This window comes from Heterodontus francisci, chromosome 28, assembly GCF_036365525.1.
Source record: "Heterodontus francisci isolate sHetFra1 chromosome 28, sHetFra1.hap1, whole genome shotgun sequence".
In the NCBI taxonomy this organism is placed as follows: domain Eukaryota; kingdom Metazoa; phylum Chordata; class Chondrichthyes; order Heterodontiformes; family Heterodontidae; genus Heterodontus; species Heterodontus francisci.
This window is the reverse complement of record NC_090398.1, coordinates 23986754-24013642: the sequence shown is the minus strand read 5'-3', so window position 1 is coordinate 24013642 and position 26889 is coordinate 23986754. Positions and strand designations below refer to the sequence as shown.

General features: G+C 41.4%; 1 protein-coding gene across 1 annotated transcript; it reads left to right on the top strand.

The window, feature by feature from the left end:
* Window positions 1-2222: 2222 nt before the first annotated feature.
* Window positions 2223-23738, top strand: LOC137345152 (uncharacterized). Its single transcript, XM_068008620.1, has 8 exons — window positions 2223-2337; window positions 4742-4853; window positions 8323-8416; window positions 10478-10532; window positions 14363-14503; window positions 17360-17520; window positions 21888-21986; window positions 23589-23738. Exons 1-8 carry the CDS (start codon window positions 2223-2225, stop codon window positions 23736-23738), a joined length of 927 nt encoding a protein of 308 aa, XP_067864721.1.
* The last annotated feature ends 3151 nt before the right edge of the window (window positions 23739-26889 follow it).

Sequence of the window (26889 nt, the reverse complement as noted above, 5' to 3'; positions counted from 1 at the left end):
CTTAGTTTGTTTAGTTTGCTTACCCATTGCTTTTTTTTCATATTTGTACTTGTGGCTGTTCAGTTTTCAGTCCGTTAACACCCTCTCTGTACTAATACTTTGTCTTTCAACTCATCATTAACATATTGCTTGCCTTTGCTACATGGCCTTCTGGTCAGGTATTGTGTGACCTTATCCTGTCTACACCTTCTCCTTTGTTATCTCTTGCCCACCACCGCTTTACTTACTTATAACCTTTCTCATTTCTAATCGTTGCCAGTTCGGAAGAAGGGTCACTGACCTAAAATGTTAACTCTGCTCCTCCCTGCACAGATGCTGCCAGACCTGCTGAGTATTTCCAGCATCTCTTGTTTTTATCTTGGAGTATCTTGTTTGCAATTCTGATCGCCATATCAGAAAATTAGTATAAGAACACTAGAGAGGGTGCAGAGAATATTTACAAGGATGATACAAGAAATGCGTGGGTATACATATCAGGAAAGAGTGAGCAGGTTGGGCCCCTTTTTTCTTGAAAAAGAAGGCTGAGGAGTGATCTAACTGAGGTCTTTTAAATTACGGCACATTTTGATACAATGGATTCACAGAGAATGTTTCCACATGCGACCATCAATATTCGACATCAAGAAACCTGATATGGAATTCAGAAAAACCTTCTTTACCCAAAAAATGGTAAAAGTGTGGCACTCGCTACCACAGGGGGTGGTTGAAACGAATAGTGCATTTTAGAGAAAGCTATATAAGCATATGAGGGAGAAGAAAATAGAGGGTTACGATGATTGAGTTAGATGAAATAGATGGGGGAAGTTCTGAATGGAGGATAAACACTGGCATGGATTGGGTGGACCGAATAGCCTGTTTCTGTTCCATATATCCAATGTAAACCCTGTAAGTATGGTACATACATAGGACAAGACAAGCTGGTTCATCAATCGTGTCACCACACGGCGAGAGAATCATGACACAACACTTTGAGCCTCCATGTGATCACCGGGGTATGGCAAAATACCACAAAAAAGCAGAACAAATAAAGTATCGCCGAGCCACTCAGGCAATCGAAAACAATTCAGTAGATCACATTAATCATTAACTGTTACTCGACTGACATTTAATTTAATTTAACTTTTGTCCAATCAAGAACCAGTCCTGTTCCCTGTTTAAAAGCTTGCAGAGTCTGCACATAGGCCACAAAGTGGAAGCACAATTAAGATGCTCACAGCTTTCTGAAAAAAAGTCAGCATCTAGCCTACTTCTATTTCTGTGAAACCTGAAAGCTCGCCCCCCGCCTCGCCAAAGTCTCTCAGATTTGCTTAATCCATTAATATAAACGGTACTTAGCCCTCACAGATTATTCGCTCTTTCGAGGTAAACAAAGGCACTCGGAATTCAAAAAATGTAATTATGATTGAGGGTAAGGACAGGTAAACAGCTATACCTAGGACGAGGAAGGACATCTTCACATTGGTGTTGACTGATAGGGTAGGGGTCGGAGGGAAGACTATTTAAATCTTTCAATGTACAGTGGAGACAATGATTGGATTGTAGATCCCAGTTAATAGATTGGCCGATGAAGCGACAGTCCTGCCATTTCTGTACTTAACTGGGTGAGCCAGTGCTTCACCAGACATTAAAGCACACACGGTTGAAGAGGAACATTTAGCAGTGCATCGATCGCTACTGGTAACACGGGGCTTTATAGCAACAAATTAATGAATAACGCAACGCGTCTATGGATTAGTCATACTTCGATTCCATTTTGGCAATGCCGAGTTTCTGTTTAAGATAGAAGCTTGAGCTATATTGAGGTATGAATTAGATGTTTGTTATAGTTATTTTGAGACTGGGGATAGAAGGGCTAATCTTGATTTTATGGTCGCTCTTTCATTAGAAAGCGAGAGATTAACTAAGGTTTCAAATGCAACTCGTTATTAAATTAAACAAGACAGCAGGGTGCCGTTTTAACTACTTCAATTGAAGAGTAGACCAAGGGCGTTGATCATAACCAGCTGTTGGATTGCAGATGAACAGAATTGCACCGAGCCTATTAAACAGGGGACAAGCGGGTTAAACAGATGATGTAGGCAGGCTCGTATTCATGACATGTCAGGCACACGTGAAGTGATATCTCCTCCTGTATTGCATAATGTGTCAGCTTTATGGTTTGGTCCGATCTGTGCGTGCTTGCCCCTGGTCAGTCTAAAGGAGTCTGCGGTGTTCCCAGCACAATGTCAGGAATCCCGAAGCTGCGATCTGTTTCAAACCCCTCAGAGAATTTGAGCCTCTCAGTTAATGAAAGGATCCTCAAGGAATGTCACTTGCTGTATAAGGACCCAAAGCACGGTAAGACATGGTGGGTGAGCGTTTTGGGTATAACATTAAGATAGATTTTCGATGTATGTTTACAGCACAGAGCTCAGTGCCTCCCTTGTGTATGTGAAAGGCAGCAACTGGCAGCTTTATTTTGGTGCTTCTGAGTCACTTGATCTCGTGTTTCACTCAGCCTGAATTGGCACCAATTCAACTTTGCGATGTTGCATTCAGCAGGACTTTGTCAGACCGATCTGTCAGAGAGCTGCGTTTAGATGGAACATATTACTTCCAGTACTATTTAAGTATACGTATAATGGAACACACACACGTACCACGCTCCCCCAGAGTGAGGCAATGGTAGTGACCCTTGCGGAGTGAAATAATAGGAGTTATATAATAGATTATAGGAATGGCGTGAGATTAGAAAAGGTTGAGAATGGGAGTGACATTTAACGAATGAGAGGATTCAAGGGAAGTGAGACTTACGGCGTGAATGTCTCAGATATGGAAGCAAAGTTAAGCCATATGGTTCCTCGAGCCTGTTTTGCCATTCATTACGATCATAGCTGCTCTCCCCGCCTCAACCCAACATTTCTGTCTGCTCCCCTTATCACTGGATTGCCATGAGATGCCAAAAATGTCCATCACAAACTTGGATATGCTCAACGATGGAGCATCCACAACCCTCTGCGGCAGACAGTTCTAAAGTTCTGCAACCTTCTGTGCGAAGAAATTTCTCTTCATCTAATTCTGAGCTCTCTTAGTATCGACTCCCCAGCTAGTGAAACAGCCTCTCGGTGTTCACTCTGTCAAGCCTCTTCAGAATCCTTCATGTTTCAATGTGATCACCTCTTATTCTTCTAAGCTCCAGAGAACATGGGCCAATTTTTCAGCCTCTCATCATCGGACAACAGTCCCATTACATGTAACAATCCAATCAACCTTGGATCTCCCACCAACAATGCAAATATATCCTTGCATGGATTTGCAGACCAGCACGGAGCACAGTACTCCTGATGTGGTCTCAACAAACTCCTATACAGTTGCAGCAAAATGTCCATAGCCTTGTACAGCATACTTCTTGCAGTAAAGTTTAACATCCCAATTACTGTTGTACATGCATGCTAATTTTTTATGTGCTGTTGAATTTGTGAGTAAATCCAAGTCTCTCTGAACGTCAACATTTAGACGGTTCAAGCCTTTTATAAATATCCTGCTTTTCTATTATTAGTACTAACGTGAATAACAACACTCAGCCCTATATTAAATTCCATATTCCATTTTGTTGCCAACTCACTTTATTTTTAGTCTGATATATATATATATATATATATATATATATATATCTTTACATCCTCTTTGTGTTTTCCTCAGCGCTATATTAAGTGAATGGTATTGATAAAGTGGATGAATGGGAACGTTAATTAGATTCATAGTGCGAGGGAATGGGACCTGGAACTCGGTGCCTGTACGGTGGTGAAGGTAGAAACTTTCAACATATTGCAAGACACATTGGCTGTCTCTTGGAAGAGCCATGACCTGTAACCTGCAGTGTTACGGACCCAATGCAGGAAGGTGGAAATAGCTTGAGTCGCTCATCGTCGAAGGGTATGGGCATGAGAGGCTAAATAGCCTTTTTCTGTCACATAAATTTTCTATGATTTCTGTGACCTGAAAGGTAAAATTTGTGCAAGAATGGTTCGGGTGATAAAAACAGATAGAACAGTCCACCTATCATCCCATTGGCAGTTTTAGAATCCAATGCTTTATCTAAAGTTGACTTTAGTGCAAAAGATAATCGGACAGAGTGCAAGGTGGGGCAGGCGATTCATTACTGCCCTTTTGTTCGACTGCCCAGAATAAATTTATAACCTTCCGTCTCTCTGGTCCTCTGTTTCTCTATCTTCTCTCTCTTTATATCTCTCGTTCTCTCAAATAATTATAACTTCATTCGATGCTGCCCAATGGGTGTTATCGAACTAAGTTCTCATTTTGCATCGTATCTGATTTAACTTCATATGGAAGTCATTGGAGGAGAAATTGCACTTGTGAAAAATGGTTGGCCAATTCAAAAGCACCTGTTTTCGTCATCAATTATAGCTAAATTAGACTCTTTTGTTTCCGTGACAATGAATGACCCATACACAAAAAAGAGGCATTTACTTCCTCTTTTTGTAAATCAGCTTCTCACCCCATTCGACAATCGCTAGCCTGGCATAATGTAGCTTTTGATAGGTATATGGAATTGAGAATGACGAATGGACCTTCCATTGGATTTAATTGGAATGGAAATCGAGAGTGGTATAACGTGGGTAACTCAAGTTTTCCCAATTATAACATTGTTCAATGTTAACATTCTCCCTCTGCATTCTTTCCGTGCACACACAACCGACAACTTTGCTGTTTTGAATGAGTTGACTTTTACTGTTGGCAGGCTTGGTGAGTATTGCTAACCAGCTGGGACTCGGCATCTTGGCTCCAAAGAAGAAGATCACGGTGATGTTGATGGGAAATCATTCGGCGGGAAAGAGCTCCTTTATCAATTGGTGAGTATGGCTTTTTTTCCATTTTTACTTCCTTGACAGAGGCAACGCTGGCAACGATGCATTTATTCCCAACAGTAGTTTTCTTGGGAAGTTTAATTGGGGCTAAGTGTAGACCAGTCAAGGTAAAAGTTAATCAAGTTCAAACATCAGTATTTTTATAGGTAATTCAAGTTTTCCAAATGAAATTATTCTATTTTTGCAGTTCCCAATTGCCGAAAAGAAATACTGGAAATATAATGTATATGAAGTTTCCCAAGGCATTTAATAAAGCCTATCAAATACATCGTGTGACAAAGAAGCAACAATGTTGTGAAACATTGTAGTATGGCAAGCAGAAAGTTGATTTTTTTTAGAGGAAAGAAATAGTGGGATTTTAACAGATCTCAAGCAGTGTGAATAATGCTCTTGACTTTTTGTTAATTATTTCGTGGGACATTGGAGTCGCTGGCAAGGTCAGCAATTGTTCATCCCTAATTGCCCTTGAGTGGATCGATAAACCATTTCAGAGGATAGTTAAGTGACAACTACTTTGCTATGGGTTTGGCATCACATTTCGGCTAGATCAGGTCGGGCAAGCAGATTTCCATTCCTAAAGGAAATTAGTGGATCCAAGGGTTTTCTTTTTTATACAACAATCGATGATAATTTCATGGCACCATCGTTGAAACTAGTTATCATTTGCAGATTTGTTTTATTAAATAATTCAAATTAAATTCTACCAGCTGCTGTAGTTGGATTTAAACCTGTGTTCCCGGGTACTAGTCTGGGTCTCTGGATTACTTATTCAGTGACATTATCACGACGCCCACATCTCTCCCTCTGTTAAAATTTGAAAACAAAATATTTCCGAGCTGTACATTGCTGCTCCTACTTTTTAATATAAAGCAGCTGTGGCACAGGTACTATATCTCTCACCTCTGGGTCCAAAATGTTTCAGTTTTGAAGTGCCACACCAGGACCTCATCACCAACATATAGGCTGGCACTCCTGTACAGTACTGATGATGTGCTGCACTGTTTGAGTTGCATATTTCTGATGAAACTTTAACCGAGGCCCCATATGCCCAGTCATGTGGCTGCAAAGGCTCCCCCTACACGATGTCAAAGAAGAGCAGGAGAGTTATAGGCTGTGTTCTGTCCACTGGTCAATGTTTATACCTCAATATACATAATAAAACGGATCACCTGTTCATTATAGCATTGCTGCTGTGAGGTCTTGCTGAGCCCAAATTGGCTATCCTTTCACGATAACACTCATTATGTTTCAAAATGACTTCATTAGCTTTAAAACGCTTTGGGCAGCACAGCGGTCTCGAAGTGTGTTATCTAAGTGCATGTCTGTCATTCGTCTTTTTTATGCCGTACAGCGTAAATTCATTTTCGTACTCGTTAGCCATACTTATTAATAACCATTATTTTCATGGAACTGTATATAATCTTTGGAAAGTAGCTCTAGTCACTGCATGAATTACGTTGTATAAAAGACGATTTTATATTCTAGCCACCTGTGTGTAAGTATAATGTTCAAGGTTCCACATGGAAGACTGGTTTAAAAAATAATATCCCATGGAATCCAGGAAAATTAAGCAAGGTGGATAAAAAATTGGCACAGTGGCAGGAAACAAAAGTTAATTGTCGATGGCTGTTTTAGCGACTGGAGGACTGTTTCCAGTGACGTTCTGCAGGGCTCAGTACTGGGTCCCTTGCTTTTAGATTTGGAGGTAAATGTAGGAGGCATAATCAAGAAGTTTGCGGACAACACGAAGATTGGCCGTGTAGTAGATAGCGAGGAGGATGGCTGCAGGAAAACATTTATGGTCTCGTCAGATGTGCAGAAAAGAGGCAAATGTAATTCAACTTGGAGAAGTGTCAGGTGATGCATTTGCGGAGGTCAAACAAGGCAAAGGAATACACTAAAAAAAAATACTAAGAAGTGCAGAGGAAGTTAGGGACCTTGAAGTGAATGCCCACAACTGTCTGAAGGTAGTGGGACAGGTCGGTATGGTGGTTAGAAGGCATATGGAATCCTTCGCTTTATTAGCTGAGGTATAGAATGCAAGAGCAAGGAGGTTATGCAGGAACTGCATATCGCATTCGTTAAGCCACATCTTGAGTACTGTGTGCAGTTCTGGTCACCTCATTACAGAAAGGATGTAATTGCACTGGAGAGGGTACTGGGGAGATTTACAAAGGTGTTGCTACGACTGGAAAAATGCAGCTGTGAAGAAATATTGGATAGGCTGGGGTTGTTCTCCTTGGAACAGAGAAGGCTGAGCAGAGATCTGATTGAAATGTACAAAGTTTTGAGGGGCCTGGATGGAGTGGATATGAGGGCCTATTCGGGTTAGTAGAGAGGTCCGTGATGAGGGGGTGCAGATTTCAAAAAATTAGAGGGGAGATGAGGAAAACCTTTTTTCATCCGGAGGGTGGTGGTGGTCTATAACTCATTGCCTGAAAGGGTAGTTGAGGTAGAGACCCTCAGCTCAGTCAAATGGAATATGGATATGCCCCTGAAATGCCATAAGCTGTAGGGCTACGGACCAAATGGTGGAAGGTGGGATTAGAATCGGTGGGTCGTTTTTCGGCCGGCACAGATGCGATGGGCCAAGTGGCCTCTTTCTGTGCACGAAATTTTTTATGATTCTATGATTCTAACCTGCTATATTTATTGCTTTTATGACTGCCGGTATTTTCTTTCCTCTTATCATTATACAGTACAGGCAGATCAGCTGGGAAAGCGTCATTCCTGGAGGAAGGGTCAGAAGCAAGGATAAATCCTCTGACTAGCGAGTCTATAACTAGGCGGCATAGTGTCAGGGTAAGGGGTCGATCATTTAAAACTCAGAGGAGGAGGAACTTATTCATTCTGAAGGTTGTTTATCATTGGAATTCTCTACCTCAAAGAGCTGGGGATCCACGGTCGCTGGGTATCTTCATGACTGAGATACATAGGTTTTTTAGACTCCCGTGAATCCGGGGATATGGGAATCCGTCAGTAAAGTGGAATTGTGTTCAAAAGTCATCTCTCATCTTGTTAAATGAAGGAGCAGGCTCGAGAAGCCACATGGTTAATGTTGGCCCAATTTCAACTGTTCTTTTCATACGTGCACATTGTATTAGAAGCAGTTGACCTGAAATTATGACCAAACGCGACAACAACAATAAGACATTCCAGATAAGAAATGCACACAAGTGATTATAAATGCAATGCATAACACACTGACCCAAAGGAAAACAACGAGCAAAGATGGTAACACATTAGTTAGAGGTTCCTTCAGCCTGCCTTTGTATTTCACTTATTATTTTAGTGGCAGATTATTCTATCTATTGTTTTGCAATTACAAAGATTTCTGGTTCTTGAACCATCCACTCATGTCTGGTTGTCTGCCAGCTTTCTGCATGGAGTTTCTGAGAGCAGCGAGTTGGAAAACAAGCCTATTATTCGTACCTCTAATAATCGCATCTTCTAGGTACATTGAAGAGCATATACAGAAAACTGGAGTTGCAACAGAAACACAAGGATTTACTTTCATCACTAGTGGCAAGAAACGAGAATCCCTCACGGTGAGTAAGTCCATGTATCATCACCGATCGCATGCTCACACATTCTGTGTCTATGCTTGACTCCTGGAAAGTTACTTCAAAAAGGATATCATCACTCTCTCCTATTACAGTGAGAATTTTTTTTATTCGTCTTGGTGACGTGGGGTGGCTGGATGACCAAAATTCTTGCCCATCTGTAATTGCCCTTGAGAAGGTGTCAGTGCCTTCTTGAACCACTGCAAGTCCTTGGGGTGTAGGCAAACTTACAGTGCTGCTAGGAAGGGACTTCCAGAATTTTGACCCAAAGACACTGAAGGAACGACGATATATCCAAGTCAGGATGATGTGCGGATTCGAGGAGAACTTACACGTTTCCTGTATTTTATTTCCTGCTTCAGAATAAAGCCTGCTAAAATTACTTTTCAACGCCACCCGAAAGAAAACTATTCTGGAAGATTCGACTGCCCTGTCTGTGTGTGCTTGAAGATGGACTGGGTATCTGTTTGCTGCAGCTTGTCTCAGCTTTCTTTAGGCGGGCAAGAGATATGCCCGGGTGCTTTTCCTGTCTGGAATCGAGCTCTGATCCAAAAATCCTTTTGTTTTTCTATTTTAATCAGCGTATATGTGTGTGTGAGTGTGAAGGGGCTCAGGTAAAAAAGAGAACTTCTTAAAAACGTGATGTAGAATTTTTAGAATTCCAATCTTCATGTTTGCATTTTACTTCATTACTAATTAACATTAGTTTTAGAATAAACTGTCAACTTTGTAGTTAATTGAAGAAAAAAGCTGTCCGGTATGTTCTATTCAGGGAAAAATAGAGTATATGATTAACCATATCGATAAGTGGGAACATTTTAAATAATACGTTGTGACCTATGAAGAATTGGGACTGATTTAACAGTGCACTCCTCCCGCCTCGGTCGGAATAGTGGTCATTGTCTGCCACTTGGCAGCCAAAGCCTAGCTGTTGTCCAGGTCTTGCTGCGCATGACATAGGCTGTTCAAGTATCTGCAAAGTCGCAAATGGTGCTGAACATTGTGCAATCACCAGCGAACATCCCCACTTCTGACCTTATGATGGAGGGAAGGTCATTGATGAAGCAGTTAAAGGTGGTTGGACCTAGGACACTATCCTAACGAACTCTTGCAGTATTGTCCTGGGACTGGGATGAGTGACCTCCAACAACCACAACCATCTTTATTTGTGGTTTTATGACTCCAACCAGCAGAGAGTTTTCCCCCTGATTACCATTGGCTCCAGTTTTGCTAGGGCTCCTTGATGCCACACTCGGTCAAGTGCTGCCTTGATGTCAAGTGCAGTGACTGTCACCTCACTTCTTGAGTTCAGCCCTTTTTTCCATGTATGGACCAAGGCTCAGTAGCCCTGTTGGAACCCAAACTGAGCGTCAGTGAGCCGGTTATTGCTAAGCAAGTGCTGCTTGATGGCACTGTTGATGACACCTTCCATCACTTTACTGATGATTGACAGTAGACTGATAGGATGGTAATTGTTCGTGTTGGATTTGTCCTGCTTTATGTGCACAGGACATACCTGAATATTTTTCCACATTGCAGGATTGGTTCCAGTCTTATAGCTGTACTGGAACAGCTTTGCTAGGGCGGAGCTTGTTCTGCAGCACAAGTTTTAGCATTATTGCTGGAATGTTGTCAGGGCCCATAGCTTTTGCAGTATCCAGAAAACAAAAAAAAAATCAAGGATATTTTCTTCTACACCTATGCGTGTGTGCTCTAACCACTACACGGCCTCCCAATGCTGTCAATTTCAATCTCCAGAAAGACTCTGGGAACTCAATGGTATGTTTAGGTACAGCTAATTTGTTCCATACACCGTCATCACCAATCATATATGAATTACTAAATACCACGGGGAGTTACCATTGTCTATCCCAAAGAATGCTGGATGCTCTATCATAATAATTGTCTGCAATGAGCATGGAACAGTGATACAGATTGGATAGTTACGTCTATATCTTGGCACTACACTGAGACAGCTCATATACAATGACCATAATAACAAATTTTCGGGGAATGTGCCTCCAACACTTGTCTTTATTTTTACAGAGCAATGTTACTCTCCACCTTTACCCGCACTTCCAACCTCTGGAACAGATCGAAGGTAAATTCACATCGATTGTCGTTATTACAGATAGCAGAAGGGGAACCATTGATTGTGTTCGCCACCTCAATCCATTAAATGTTCAACCATTGAACTCGCTGCCTTTCCCAGATTGATTGACGGCTCTCACGTACTGAGAATAGAATTGGACAGGTTAAAGCAGCAAAGGATTAGACGGTGAACGATTTCTGTAATGGACACGAAAGATAAAATGCATCTTGGCGAGCTGATAGGCATTATATTTGGAGCTAGTCGTATTTGAATTTTTTCGGTTGAAGGGCACGTGATTCTATTGTGCTTACCAGAACATTATGTGGTTTTTTTTTGTGAGGACGCAGAGACAAAAGGGGAGCAAGAGACATTTACGGGGCATAAGAGGATAATAGATAGAGAGCAGTTAAGAATATGGAGTCATTAAACATAGAAACGTAGGAACATAAAAAATGTATGTCACAGAAAGAGCCCATTCCTCCAACCAGTGTTATCCAGCTTAATACCACTTTCCAGCTCTTGGTCCATAGTCTTGCAGGCATTGGCATTCAAACGTGTATCCCGGAATTCTTTTAAAATATGATCAGGTTTCCAGTTATTACGTTTCAGATGCTGAGGTCCAGGGCCGTAACCACCTTATGAGTGAAAGGTAAATTCTCCTCAACTTTCCTCTAATCCTTCGGTTGATTACATTAACTGTTGGCCCCGTGCTCATTGATCTCTTTGGGGAGGTAAATATGTTCTTCCTATCCACTCTATTATTTCTTACACCTCAATTGAATCTCCCCTCAGCCTCCTATATTCCAAAGAAAACAAACCCAGCCTATCCATTTTTTTCTCATAGCAATTAGTCTCCATTCCTACAACATCTTGTTACATTTCCTCGATCACTTCTCGAGTGTGGTCACATGCGTCCTGTAATGGGGTAATCATAACTATATGCAACAGCTTATATATACCTTAGCTAGTGTTTTAAAGAGTTCTAGCATAACCGGCCTGCCTTTATATTCCATGCCTCGGCTAATAAAGGAAAGTGTCCTATCTTCCTTCGTAACCACCAGATCTATGTGTCCTGCAATTGTTAGGTGCCGATTGAGGTGCACTTCAATGTTCCTCGGGGAAATATTTTCCCGATCGGAACAGAGACAACAAAGCATCGATCTGATAATGCTTCAGAATTAGGAGAGGTTATGACAATGCGAATCGAGCAAATTCAAACTAATGGTTGAGTCGACAACCAATAAGTGCACAATCATCACCAGAAAACGGGAGGGATTTGGTGATATTTTGTTTGGATAGTTCATAAAATGTGGCACATCTGCGGGGGTGGAGGGTGGGGTGAAGTGAGGTGGGCGGGTGGGGGGCGGGGTGCGGGTGCTGTTGATGGGCACATATTCAGAATGGCATTGAAAAGGGAAAGGATTTTGTTTTGAGAAAGGAATAAAACGGGTATCGGGAAAGGACAGGGAAATGTGATTATGTGTACTGTTCTTTCATACAGATAGCATAGGCACAAAAAACGACGGATTTAAAATTCTGCGATACTGTCTGTTTGATGGTTCTATGGTTCTTTGTCATCTATTTCTCTTCTGTGTGGATTGATGAGTTGTTTATTTGCGGTTCACCCTTTAATACCTTCGGAGTTTTTTTTATGTGACTAGTACCAAGGCATAAAACGCAGGGGGCGTAGCCTAAAAAGGCTTGGGCAGAATTAAAGTGTCGATCGTGTCAGCTGGAACTCCGTGGAAGTATTATAGCTTATGTGTTTTAAGGCAATGCGTAAAGGACTCCAGAACTCGACAAAATAGGTTCCCTGCTGTTTCGGTGCGGTGGGGAGTGACAGCTAAACGGAAAATGCAGAATAAACAGGGCAATGGAAACGAATCGGTGAATACCACGGGTATTAGAAACAAAATGGTAAATAAACTGAGAGGTAGAAACTAAATGGAGAATGAAGAGGGGAATATAAATTAATTATAGAGTAATCAGTGGACAGTTGGCTGTAACATTGGAGAAGGATTTAGAGGCTAAATAGAGCCTGATAAGGATCGTGACATGAACACTCCTTCTCTGAATATCTGTGGCATTGTTCCATATGAATAAGGAGGCAAGTTACATCAAGAGTAGAATGGGAAAAAAGCAGACCAGGCATCCTCGTTATGCCTCTTCCAGAAAGGACCAGCAACAAAGAGGCTCAGGTTGAGGGGCAGCATCTTACATACAATCCAGCCCAGGGACTGTAACCCCCACAGCTGGCAACAAATTGACTGGTTGTATTTCTACAGACGAAGGCACACGAGTTGTCCAATGACTCATCTGAATCTCTTTCATCAGGAGCCAATGAAGACTGGCCTACTTGCCTGTGCTTCAATCACCTCAGGACTTGTATTGGCGACTGTAAAGCCTAACTGCAGAAGAGAAGATACAGCCAAACGAATTCTGCCGACTCTGACTGTAGAACGGCATCCCAAACGATGAAACACTTCCGACAATGCCCTGCACGAACAGAGACTAGCAGACCTGATGATCTGAAGATATTTAATTCTTGAGCCAGACACTCTAGAACAGTGGTATGGACAGTATAGCGACACAACAAGAAAAAAAAAGTAGAAATAAAAATTAATTTTGGAATAAATTGGGAAAAGAAACTAAATGGACACGAAAGAGGCGAAATATAAACTTCTTGAAGATTAACAGGGAAATCGAAACTGAGTGGACAATAAGCAGGCAAAATAGGCGTTGTATGAAAAATAAATCGGGAATGGAAAATAAATGGGGCCTATAAAAGCAAAATACCATCTAATAGGAAACACAAAGTACAATGGAATATAAATGGACAATAAACAGGAGCAAGTAAACACACAATTTGATATCGAGCCACATTAAGAAAATTGGGTGACCAAAAGCTTAATGCAAGAGGTATGCTTTCAAGGTATACCATAATGGAGGAGACTAGGTCATAGAGCTAAAGAGAAGTATGAAAGGAATTCCAAAACAAAATTGCAAAACAGAGCCGCCAATCATGGAAAGGGAAAATAGTTTCGAATTGATGGAGCTCAAAGATCCTGGAGGGTCGTAGGGCTGGAGTATGTTACAGATATATGGAGTGGCGAGGCCACTGAAGAACATGAACGCAAGGATAATCATTATAAAGTTAAGGAATAGCCAGACTGCGTGCCAATGTCGATCAAAAAGTCCATTATTGATAAATGAACGGGTATCAGAGTGATTTGAGATATGGACAGCAGAATTCTGCATCAGGAGAAATATAATAAAGTAATACGGAATAAACAAGAGACATAGGAACACATAGAATCAAACTTAGAGCAATTTGCCAAACAGAAGATTGTGACATTTGCGAAACAGAGTTGTTAGGAGCATCACAGTTTCTGTCTGTTAAGGCTGATGAGCTGGGGGATAGAAAACTGAGGAACTGCAGCGCCACAACTGGCAGGATTGTGCAATTAGAGTATGATGTGACATGGACAATTCATATCATAAAAATGGACACAGTGATTTATAATGGGGGCAAAGTAGGCGGAAAGATGTTGCAAAAGAACTGGCTTCAAGAAATGGTTGCAGGCAGGAAGTGTGAGCCTAAGATTTTTTCTGTGTATTTATATGAAATAGATAGCTCATGTATTCTATGAAAGATATCATGATTATATGCATTTGGTCACTTAAAAATAATGTAACACAAAAGCAGGCTGCTCTGTTAATAAAACCTTTTTTAATGACCAATGCACACATGAAATGGAAAGTCCGATTCCTGCAACTAAACTTTATCTTTGCAACAAATTCCACTTCTGCTTTTGCTGACTCTCTCCATGCTTCCACAGGAGTGACAGACTACCTGAGTACCGAGATCAGCACCTCTAAGCAAAAGAAGTTTAACCTGGTGACATTTATAGATACCCCAGGACTAGTGGATGGAGACATGACCTACGAATTTGATGTTGATAAAGCGCTGATATGGCTAGGTAAGAGATCAATCTGCACTGTTAGATATACACCAGAGCTCAATTATCACTTGTAAATTACGTTAACACACACAAAATGTGATTGACTTCTCAGTTGTATTTAATATTCAATCTCGGACTGTGGACCCAGTTGACAAACTTGACATTTATCGCCTATCCCTAGCTACCCTGAAAACATTATGGTGCAACTTCCTTTTGAACCTGTGGTATATTTCCTTTGCTGCAACTAAGTGGTTTGCTATGATACTTCCGAGGGAATTTACCAAACGTGTTGCAGTGCGAATGGAGTCCCATATATGCCAGATGGAGTAAAACTGATACTTTTAATTACTAAAAGAACTTTACTAAACCAGTTAGGTTTTGATGAAGAACAGACAGCTTCATGATAACGTGCAGTAATGTCAGTTTAGCAGTTCCATTTTTTAAATAATCAAATTCTGCAATACAACAGAAAGTTCTGGAAATGCAAAGCAGGTCTGGCAGCATTTGTGGGGAGAGTTAACGTTTCAGGTCTGTGACCTTTGATCAGAACAAATTCTTATTTGTTTTGGCTGGGTTTGAATGCACATTTTTCTAGATTATTGGACAAATAAAATAACGATTACGCGACCGTACCAAACTCAATGCACCCGGGAAATCAGATGACAAAATAAACAGGGAGAGCTCTGAAGAAATCCTGGGAGACTGAACGAAAACAAACAAGGGAGTTTATTGAATAATGCTTGAATAAAAATACAATATTACTAATGTTGATCGTGAAACTAATGGATTTTCGTTTAATGTCCAATTATGTCCTTTAAGAAGGACGGCTGCCTTCTTTACCGGTCTGGCCTATGTATAACTCCAAGCTTACACCAATTTTGTTGATTCTTAATTGCCTTCAGAAATCAGCCAACAAGTCACTCAGTTGTATTCCAGACGATGGATCACCACCAGCTTCTCAAGGGCAATTAAGGATGGGCAATAAATACCTTGACAATGCCTCCCACATCTTATGAAGGAATAACAATAGTAAAAAAAAATGTATACAGAGTACATCTAAGTCCAGCTTTCCTCACAAAGTGCTAATGTTTAAAGGGAAACGGGAAGAAAGTTGTTCAGAGAATAATATCAACCAGAATGACGGACAATGGCATTTGTACAGCGCCTTTGGTAGACAACGCCAAATGTTGTTTCGACGAGGTAAAAGAGAAAAAGACAAGGCTAAAAGAATTGAAAACAATGGATAAATGTTATAAGCTTCAGAAAATGAATGAAAACTTTATGGGGAAAAAGGATAAGCTGTTTAAATAAGGAGCGCCAACTGAGAGGTTCAGTGAAAAATTCAGAGTGAAGGAGCAGGAAACCACTGATAGGAGTGAGGAAGGGGATGCATGGATTGACAGAAGCAGAGGTTTGACCATGTGGAGGTGGGGGAGGAGGGAGGCTGGGGGAAGGGTATTAGATGGATATGATGTATTTAGGAGGGAATAAAGTGCCAAGTAGGTGAAGGATATGGGAGGTCAAATGAGGTTAATGTGAGGGGAAGTGGTATATATGGGACAGGGTAAAAATGCAGAAGAGGAAGTGAACAGTCTGCAAGTGGTAAAGGGTATAGAAAGTGAAGTGAAGGTTTTGGAAACGAACATAAGACCGGAGAAGACTCCAATAATGCAGTGGGGTAAAAATGTCTTAAATGCTGTAGAGCAAACTGATGAGAATCTAAATGCATAAGGAATCAGCAGAATGAATACATACGATAGGTCAGTAAAGATGGGAGGGATCGGCAACCAAAGCTCAGAGTGACAGTATCTGCGAGACTGAGGAAGTAATTTTAAATTCGTTTATTAAGCATACTTTGGCAATGTTACCGTTCATGATTTCAGGGTTTGAAAGCCCACTCACGTGGGATTCAGTTTGCAGTACTCAATGTACACAAGCAGTCAGGAAGTGCACAAACGTAGGTGGATCCAGCAGCAATTACTTGTAAATGTCTTGCTGATGTTAAACCCGGCGGTGAGATTGCAGTGAAACTAGGCAAAATACCGCCAACCAGCGTCAGTGTACCGTTCATCTTACAACTAATGGATGGCGTAACCGGCCATCCAAACCATCCTAGCATAGGGCAGAGCATGTCTTACCAGATGAAGCAGTACTGGAATCACCAGAAGTCCTAACAAGATTGGTGTGGCAGATTCCCTTCTCTGTAAGGATGTTTAGTGAATCTTTGTTTGGCAAACCAACAACTTTAATGGTCGTCTTTATGGTGCCAAATTACGTCATCAAGTGCCTAAATCTACCAAGGTGAGATTTCAATTCATAACTGTTGACTTTGCAGTCCAGGAGCAAGATCACTTGACCATTTGTCCTTCATGGCGAAGCCATCTTTATCTTCCTTTCATTGTTGCTTTCTCACTTCTGGAGTATTACACTTGCCAGTTGTGTTCGCCAAGTGTGGGATGCCTTCTGGTACCCGGTGTGAGTAGCAGCTCTCGACATTTACATGACGAGACAAAGCGTGGGCTAGCTTTTCATTGCTACTATCATATACCATGAAACCCAATCATTCCCCTGACCTTACCTATATGTAGGCAGATGGGGATCAAGAATAGGAGTCTGCTTGATACACTCCTCGCAAATAAGGAGACCATTTTACGGCTCAGGGCATGCTACCTGAAAGAGGTTTGCGCAGCAGAGCTTGTGAACATAGGTTTTTACCATCATGCTCCTCTGCCTGACAACTTGCTGTGCACTTGCCACCTAGCGTGTTCCTGCATTTTAATCTTTGAGAGATTCGTTGGACATATAACTTCTAATATGGTGATACCTTCGAAAACAATGTAAATGATTGCGTTTTTCACTCGTTTGTGTCTCCAGGTGAGCAAGCTGATCTGATTCTTGTCTTCTTCGACCCGATGGGTCAGGCCCTCTGTAAACGGACTCTGAACGTGGTGGAGAAGCTGAATGAAAAACATGGCGACAAACTGAAGTTCTACCTGAGCAAAGCCGATGAAGCTGGTCATGAGAGTGACAGACAGGTACAGACTTTACTGCATCTAAGCGTCCCCTGCACTGTTGGAGTTCCACTTGTCTGATTTCTTCATGGTGAAGTGTGCTGTGCACCAAGGTTTGGGGATCAAAGGCGGATGTTAATGTGGAACAAAAGTGCAGAAAGAGACTCTCTTTCAATAACACCATGAGATAGTTCTCACACTTATATATTAAGATATACCTTTTGACCAAGCACATCATTTTGTTAAAAACTCAAACCTTACTAAGTAGTGGTTTAATGGTGAGCAGAGACGATTCGATCCCCTAAATTAGAATATGTGTAATCCTAATTTTAATATAATACATCGATATTTATACTTATAATTAAATAACAAATCTTATTATAAGCAGGAAAATTGAGCTGGTTGAAGCTTGTTGGGCTTTTTTTTCTGATGGAGAATTTCAAGAGCGTGGAACCATAAATATGAGATGCTACTTTGCCACTGCTGCTTGACACTGTTACAGTTTGTTATGCGACCTCCATTCTAAACTTGGACGTTAGAATTTATAATATGAGATAAAAATGACATTGCAATGTGACAACAGGAAGCTAAACTTTGTTGATTGGGAATAGGGAGAGGCACAACTTCTAAAATTTGTTTTTCACAATAATAGGATTAACACTTGACAATAACAATCTAGTGACATTGCAGGTGAGATGATTTTAATCCAGTGCAGGAACCGTTTTCTGGATAATAGAACCAATATTCAGAGCTTAATATCCATGAAATGATGTTTTGGAGAGACTTTGTTATCCCATGTTACGAACTGTAGCCTATCCTGCCTGTGCACTCGCACGAGATGATGACATCAACAGTATCTGCAATGCAGATTTAACTCAACGTAAAGTGTCAGAACTATGAAATTAGAGCAGCAAGGTATTTTAATGAATTGTTGGAGAACAGTGGGAGCCCAAAAACAGGTATTGTGCTGGACTGTGCGGGACAATCGGGTGGTCTGGTAGTTTAGGATTAGCAATCCCATGATGTGATTTTAAAACCGACCTGAGGCAGGCGAGCTATTGAAATCAGTAACATTTAATAATATCTGGTCTGACAACAGAAGAAATTATGTGGAATTTTAGTGACATAATAAACCAGCTGAGAGAATTTGAAGCAGGTAGTGGCTCAGGTTAACCTTCATTCCTCAATTAAAGTCACCAAACGACCAACTGGCAGTCGTTCATTGTCCGAAATAAATGTGTTGTTATGTTTTCCAGACAATGTAGCCTTCCACCAAAACGAAAAGTGTTGGAAATACTGAGCAGGTCTTGCAGAATATGTGGAGAAGCAAAGTTAACCTTTCCGGTCTGTGACTTTTAATCAGAACTGGCAAAGTTTGGAAAAGAATTAGGTTTTAAGCAAGTGAAGGGGAGGGGAGTGGGGGAGAGAACAAAGGGAAATGTGCTTGATAGGGAAGAGGGCGGGAGAGATTAAATAACAAAGCTGTCCTGGGATAAAGGCAAAGAGTGTATTAATGCTTGTGGTGAATGACAAGCCATTAGTCTAGCGAGAGAGTTAATGGCAGAATAATGAGCAGCTCTGACTACATGACAAGCAGGCACATGGCTAAAAGAAATGAAATAATGGGAAAAAACGCCAGTCAAGATCTGAATTTATTGAACTCAATGTTTAGTCTGCACGGCTGTAGAATGCCTAATGGAATGAACAGGTGCTGCTCCTCGAGCTGGTGTTGATGTTCACTGGAACACCGGAGCAGACCTAAGATGGAATTATTGGCATGAGAGCAGGGCGGAGTGTTGAAATGGCAAGCAACCGGAAGCTCGAGGTCATGACTTCAGACTGAATGGAAATGTTCTGCAAAGTGTTCACCCAATCTGCATTTGGTCTCCCCAATGCAGATGATGCCACGTTGTGAGTAATGCATAGAGCATAAAAAATTGAAAGAAGTAAAAGTAAATCGCTGCTTCACCTAAAAGGAGTTTTTGGGGTCTTGGTTAATGAGGAGAGAGGAGGTAAAACGGCAGGTATTACACTGCCTCCGATTGCATGGGAAGGTACCGTGGTAAGGGGACGAGGTGTCAGGGTTAATGCAGAAGTGGGCCAGGGTTTCACAGAGGGACCGATACCTTCGAAATGCGGGGAGGGAAGGGGGAGATGCATTTGGTAGTGGCATCATGCTGTAGGTGGCAGAAATGGCTATGGATTATTCTCTGGATGTGGAAGCTCGTTGAGTGGAAAGTGAGGACAAGGGTACCTCTGATGCGGCTCTGAGGTGTAGGGGAAGGGGTGAGGGCAGAAGTACGGGAAATAGGCCGGACACAGTTGAAGGCCCTGTCAAGCACACTGGGATGGGGAAGGATCATCAGTTGAGGAAAAAGAAACACATATCAGAAGCGTTGTTTTAGAAGGTTGCATCATCTGAGCAGATGCGTCAGAGACAGAGAGACTGGGAGAATGGAATGCAGTCCTTACAGAAGGCATGGTGTGTATAGATGTAGTTGAGGTAGCTGTGGGATTTGGTGGACTTATAATGAATATTAGTGGACGACCTATCCCCAGAGCTGGAGACAGAGAAGGCGAGGAAGGAACGGAAGCCTTTGTCCCAGGACATCTTTGTTATTTAATCTCTTCTGCCCTCTGCCCTATCAAACATCTTCCCCTTTGTTGTCTTCCTCACCTTCGCTTGCTTAAAACCTAATTATTTTCTAATGTTTGCCAGTTCTGATAAAAAGTCATAGACCTGAATTGTTAACTTTGTTTCTCTCTCCACAGATGCTACCAGACCTGCTGAGTATTTCCAGCACTTTTGTTACTATTTCAGATTTCCAGCATATGCTTTAACTTTCTTTTCATGTAGACTGCTACTTGCACCCGGTTTAGCCTCCACATAACTCCTGCTTCACACTCAGAGGTCGATGTTGACCCTGTGTCATGTACTAAAACAGGTTATAGCGGGTCAGCTGAAAGATTTATTTATCTGTTGAACTTTTCGTTAATTTAAATGAATATAAATTCTAAAACGTACACCAATTTTGCACTATCACACTGGTGCTTAACTCTTAATGTCCCCAACTAAGGATGGGCAATAGGTGCAGTAATATTGCTGGAACGAATTTGCAAAGTAATTCCATAAAAGCGCCTAAAATCACGAAAGGTGGGAGGAAATGTGATACAGAATTCATTTTAATGCAGCTCCTGTTACTCTTTCTCCATCATCAGCAGTTCGTTCCCCAACTATATCTCTATTTTAACACGTTAAGGCACCAGGTACATTGATTCCAAAGCAATAAAATGGAAAAAGAAACTTATTTTGGATTTAGTGCCCCTCGTGAATAAAACGTCTGAATTAGCATACAGTCTTTTCTAATCCAGGGATTTATTGAGCTGTATTGCATCTCTAGAATTGTGAGTTTTGTTTTATATTTCAAGTATCGGCTTTCTAAATTATTGAACTCGATGTAAGCATATTTTTTCGATCCACAGTAGCATTTTGAGGTCTATGGCATGGTAGAATATTGACTGGCTTTCATCAATGTCGCCCAAGTTACACAGGAAAGTCTCTTTTATTTCTAATATAAACAGCAAACTCTCCCCTCGAAATCGGAAGATAACTCCTTACTCTTTAAGTGTGACCATAATCTAGGTTGGCACTCAGTCTTTGTTCGGGGTTACTGTACTGTTGTAGATATCGTATCCTGGATGAGAATTGAAACTGGAGTTCATTAAAACCGCCTTGCATAAACAAAATCTCATTGTTGCAAGAGGATAGTGATATTGCTGAACATTCATTCGTTAGCTGGTTATGCATATCAATATTAACTTCAGGATACTATAGGGTGGAAACTTGCTTCTGCTTTTGGCTGGCAGGAACAGTGAGTGTAATTCAAATGCAATTGATTGGTTGGGAAATGTTTTGGAATTTTTTGTGGATATGAAAGATCAATGTTTTTATTTGTTCGTCGGCTGTGGGCATCGCTGGCTGGGCTTGCATTTATTGCAAATCCCCAATTTCCCACTGAGGGCATTTAAGGGGCTGTGGGTCTGGGGTCACATGTAGAGCAGGCTAGGTAAGGATGGCAGGTTTCCTTTCCTCAAGGACATTAGTGAACCAGATGCATTTTGCAACAGTCGACAATAGTTCCATGATCACCATTAGACTAGATTTTTATTCCATATTTAAGAATTGAAATTAAATTTCACCATCTGCCGTGGTGGGATTCAAGCCCATGCCTTCAGAGCATTAGCTTAGGCATCTGGATTATTAGTCCAGTGACATTGCCCCTACGCCACCGTCTCCCCTGTAGAAGCTATATATTTCTGATGAGATCTTGTGTCCTAACGGCCAAATATGTAATTGTATTTACAGTTCAATATTTTGCTTAATTCCACAGAGAGTGATGATGCAGATAGTGCAAGAGCTGTGCAAGAGACCGGGTCTGAACAAATGTGGCTTTGAAATGCCGACCATCTACATCCCAGATCCAAACAAGGTGTGTGCCCTGCGAATCAGAAATATACGTAGCTAACAGAAGCATAGCTTTATAATGGCTGCACACGTGGTTTCCAAAGCATATGTTGGATAAGAAACTGGTAGAAATCTCGTCGGCCAAGGGTAGTCACCAATGTGGTAAATCCAACTGAAACCAAGTCGGAATGATATCCTTGTATGGCACTATGTTTGGGTGACTGCTCTTAATGAACATCAAAAGTGCTATGAATTAGATGATAGAATGTTAACAGGTTTTGTATAAAATATAATGTTGCTGGGAATTGAAATAATTTTCCCTTCAGTTGTTCTCAACATATGGGTAGTTCTGAACATTTACCTTGCTTTGTTCCACCCACATTGCCTTGAAAAGGTGAAGGACCATCTCTGAATCGCTGATGTCCTTGTAATGCCAGGGCACCTGAAGTCACGTAAACTGAGCAAATGCAGGATATTGACCCAATCTGGTGAAGCAATAGTGATATATATCCCAATTGGGAGGAAATGTAACTTCGAATGTCACAGCAGATATTGTTGTTCCAACGTTTTTGCTGGTCTTCCTCTTCAATGTGGCAGAGTCTGAATAGGAGGAAAGTGTTACCCTAAGTAATCTTGGTGAGTATAATGAGTATATCACGCATTTCTGACTTGCAGCAGTAGCATGGGGCCAGTGGTGAAGCCGTTATCCAATTCCGATTGACTTATGGAATGAGGCCCACTGTGGTAGATGGCCTTCAATTTGTTAAGTTTAGGGCGATACATTTTGGCCTTTGGAGCTCCACCAATGTTTACACAATGTGTAAACAAGTTTAAACACAGGGAGGAAAAGAGGTGCGTTTATGAGTACATCATTGAAACGCCATAAGCAGTGTTAAAACGACATTGGGAAAATAAATAGGGATTAAAGTTGCATGGAACAATAGTGCAATCCAAACTAAGAGCCGTATACTGAAACTGTACTATGTGCCCACATAAAATATGCAGACAGTTTTGGGAGACAGAGCTGGTGCGGGACTTGGAGCTGCTTGACAAGGTACAAGAGGAGAACTGTCAAAACGATATTCAATCTTAGGGTTCCTTCTTACTGAGATAGGTTTGATAAACTTAGGCCCTTTGCATAGGATAAATGTGGATTTTTTAAAAAGACATGCCAGACAACATCTAGTTTAGGCCTCACACATCTATGATTCCTATCAATGAACGAATAGTCGTGTGGGAAAAAAAAACTTTCTGGATGTCAGTGTACATAAACTGATAGGGATTAGTTTTAATAATCACCCTTATTTACACTGTACAGGGTGAGCCAATGGATCTGCCCCCCCCCAAACAAATCCCGTGATATTCTTTACTATTACTTTTATGTGATATCGATCCGATATCTCCAGTTTAACACAATTGACAACAGTTCAAATCGGCCCCATTTAGCTGAAGAAGGCTACAGGCGGTGAATTCACAGTTCAATGCAACCAGGAGGCATGCAGCTCACGGAAGCACAAGTGTAATCGTCGATGTGTATAATAGAATGCACAGTGTGCCCTTTGGATGAAATGCCATTAATGTATCAGATTGTAGTTCCTATGACACTTTGTGGCTTTTGTACTCGTAGCCAACACGTTGTGTGAATCAGATCCAAGATGTGTGCACAACAATAGAAAAGACGATCAATCGAACAATTCAGAACACACTGAACCAGCTCGAGAAGGACTGTGATCTGATAATCAACACAGCCGGGTGCCAGCTCCAGGAGAGCAGGTGAGATTTACTGTGTGTCCTGTTCAGGAAAGGTGCATTCGGCTGGGCAATAGGGATGGGAATCGACAACACTTTCTGAATTCAAAGCAAAATATGGCAGATGTAGGAAGTCTGCAATAAAACTAAAGATACTTGGAATACGTAGCAGGTATGGCAGCATCTGTGGAGACAGAAGCAGAGTTAACGTTTCAGGTCAGTGACCTTTCATCAGAACTGGCAAAGGTTAGAAATGTGATAGGCTTTCAGGAAATTTAGCATTCAGTATTCGCTGCTCACAATGTGGTATCCTCTACTTTGGGCAGACCAAACACAGATTGGGTGACCACTTTGTGGAACACCTTTGTTCAGTCCAAAAACATGACCCCGAGCTTCCTGTAGCTTGCATTTCAACACACACACCTGCTGTCATGCCTATATCTTTGTCCTGGGCTTGACGCAGTGTTCCAGTAAACGCAAACTCGAAGAATAGCATCCCATTTACTGATTAGGCATGCTACAACATACCAAACTTAACATTGAGTTCAATAATTTCAGAGTATGACTAACCCACCCTTTTTTATTTTAATTTTATTTTAGCTTGTTTCATCATTAATTTTAACAATGTGCCTGCCCACTGTTTTTTTCATGTTTGTGCTTTTGGCCAGGGCTGTTCAATATTCTGTCATTTAACACCCTCTCTGCACTAACGCTTTGTCTTTCATCACACCATTAACACACCCTTTGCCTTTGCTCCATGAACTTCTTGCCAGTTATTCGCTGTGACTCTCTGTCCTATTAGCACCTTCCCTTTTGTTATATTTTGCCCCACCCCCGTTTTATTTGCTTAAAACCTATTACATTTCTAACCTTTGCCTGTTCTGATGAAAGGTCACTGACCTGAAACGTTAACTCTGCCTCTCTCTCCACAGATGCTGCCAGACCTGCTGAGTATTTCCAGTATTTGTTGTTTTTAAACATTTTCTGAAGTTGTAACTAAGAATTTATCATTACTGAAGAGGATATTGAGGCAGGTATACTGGGCTTCTTTTCATGAGCAGTATGCTGATAAATGTGAACTGATTTCCTTGAGCAAGTATATATTATGTCAAGGTGCTATAATTCAAGAATTTGTCAGAGAGTACTGTAAGCTGCTCTTATACTAAGGCCAAAAATGTTGAAAGGTTAGGAGAAAGAACAGAAATAGAATGGCCAATTTAATTCAATGTGAATTAAGATCCTGCCATTAGTTAGAAAACAAGAATATCGACGCATGCAACATGTTAAAACAGTTGGAGTCGGATTTAAGTGACAGAAATGTGGAGGCAAAAAAAACTCAACAAAAACAGGACAAATAGGAGGTAGCTGAAGCCAGAACATACATTAGATTTTTACTATAATGGTAACTTGATATTCCAAGATTCTCGACTATCTCCTCCCATCTTGTGCTGTAAATCTTAACCAGACTACTGCTATCTCCAGACTGGACAAGTATATTCCAATGCTTCCCAGGCTCACGTCCAATGCTAGACTTTCAATCATCTGGACTTAATTGTAACCTCGGACCAATTCCCATCCACCCATCACCACTGTAAGCACTGATCTACATGGGCCCGATATCCAAGAACATTTGGATTTTAAATGTTACATTTTCCTGTTAAAATCCGTTCAGGGGCTCGCTACTCGTTATTTGCAAACTATTCCAGCCTTCCAACTCTGCCACGTTCACCACTTTTGCATCCTCAAATCCATTGCTGTGCCATTGCTGACGTAGTCATTAGCTGCCTAGTATCTGAGCTCTTTTGCTACCCTCCAAAAAATCTTCCACCTCTCTGACTCTCTTCCCCTGAGAGGAACCTTAAAACCAAACCTTTTGAAGGAGATTTCTGTTACGCACTCTCATGCCTCTTTCTTGAATTCGAGCCTTGACTACTCAAACACACCCCAGGATAATTTGTCATCATCTCACCTCCACAATATTAAACACAACCATAAACATCTTGTATCCTAAGTGGTATCAAGTCCTTCCCCACCCCACCCACCCCCCCCCAAAGCCTCCACCCAAACCCCCACCGTCCTTGTGTTCGTCGATGCACGTTGTTTCACGGTGGATCAAATCCTCTATTTTAAAATGTCTATCTTTATTTGCAAATCCTTCCACGCTTCGTATCTCTGACACCTCCTCTAGTCCTAAAACAATTTAAAATCTCTGTTCCTCCAATTCTGGCTTTGTGTACAGCTCTGATGTGAATGCATTCACTTTTGGGGGCCATACTTTCAGCTATTAGATTAGATTAGAGATACAGCACTGAAACAGGCCGTTCGGCCCACCGAGTCTGTGCCGAACATCAACCACCCATTTATACTAATCCTACACTAATCCCATATTCCTACCAAACATTCCCACCTGTCCCTATATTTCCCTACCACCTACCTATACTAGTGACAATTTATAATGGCCAATTTACCTATCAACCTGCAAGTCTTTTGGCTTGTGGGAGGAAACCGGAGCACCCGGAGAAAACCCACGCAGACACAGGGAGAACTTGCAAACTCCACACAGGCAGTACCTGGAATCGAACCCGGGTCCCTGGAGCTGTGAGGCTGCGGTGCTAACCACTGCGCCACTGTGCCGCCCCTAGCTCTCGAATCCACCCCACACAGCTCCCAAATAGCTCTACCTCTCTACTAAGCTTTCCTCCTTTACGACGCTCTTGAATGGTTACATATTTGATCAAGCTTTCGTTCATCAGCGCTAATATCTCATTGTTCAGTTTGCTGGCGATTTATTTTGATAATACTCCCGTGAATCACATTGAGACCTTTTACTACGTTAAAGGCGCTACAATGTTCTTGTTGTTTCTTTTTGTTGTAAAAGACACTGTAGAGGTAGTGTTATAAAGGAATGTAGAGTATAATGACATCATAGGCAGGGCTAAGGAAGCGGAATAGGAAGTGTCGTGGTGCATTTCTAGTTGCACAGAACAGATCGCTGAACATATGCAATAGGGGAGAAGAACTGAAGCTAGTTGGGAGTGATAAAGCAAGAAAAATAGTTGAAACATATTGGAAGATTTTCCCTATCTCCAGATAGGCAGTAATAAAGTCATATGTACCTCTGAAGTGGAGAAAACATTTTAGAATGGATTAGGTATTCTTTATCAGGTTAGTACATTCCT

Excerpts from the sequence above, each read along its gene's own strand:
- LOC137345152 (XM_068008620.1), top strand. The coding sequence starts at position 2,223 with ATGTCAGGAATCCCGAAGCTGCGATCTGTTTCAAACCCCTCAGAGAAT. Across the intron at positions 2,338-4,741 it reads GTATAAGGACCCAAAGCACG|GCTTGGTGAGTATTGCTAAC; the intron begins GTAAGACATGGT and ends TACTGTTGGCAG. Across the intron at positions 8,417-10,477 it reads AGAAACGAGAATCCCTCACG|AGCAATGTTACTCTCCACCT; the intron begins GTGAGTAAGTCC and ends TTATTTTTACAG.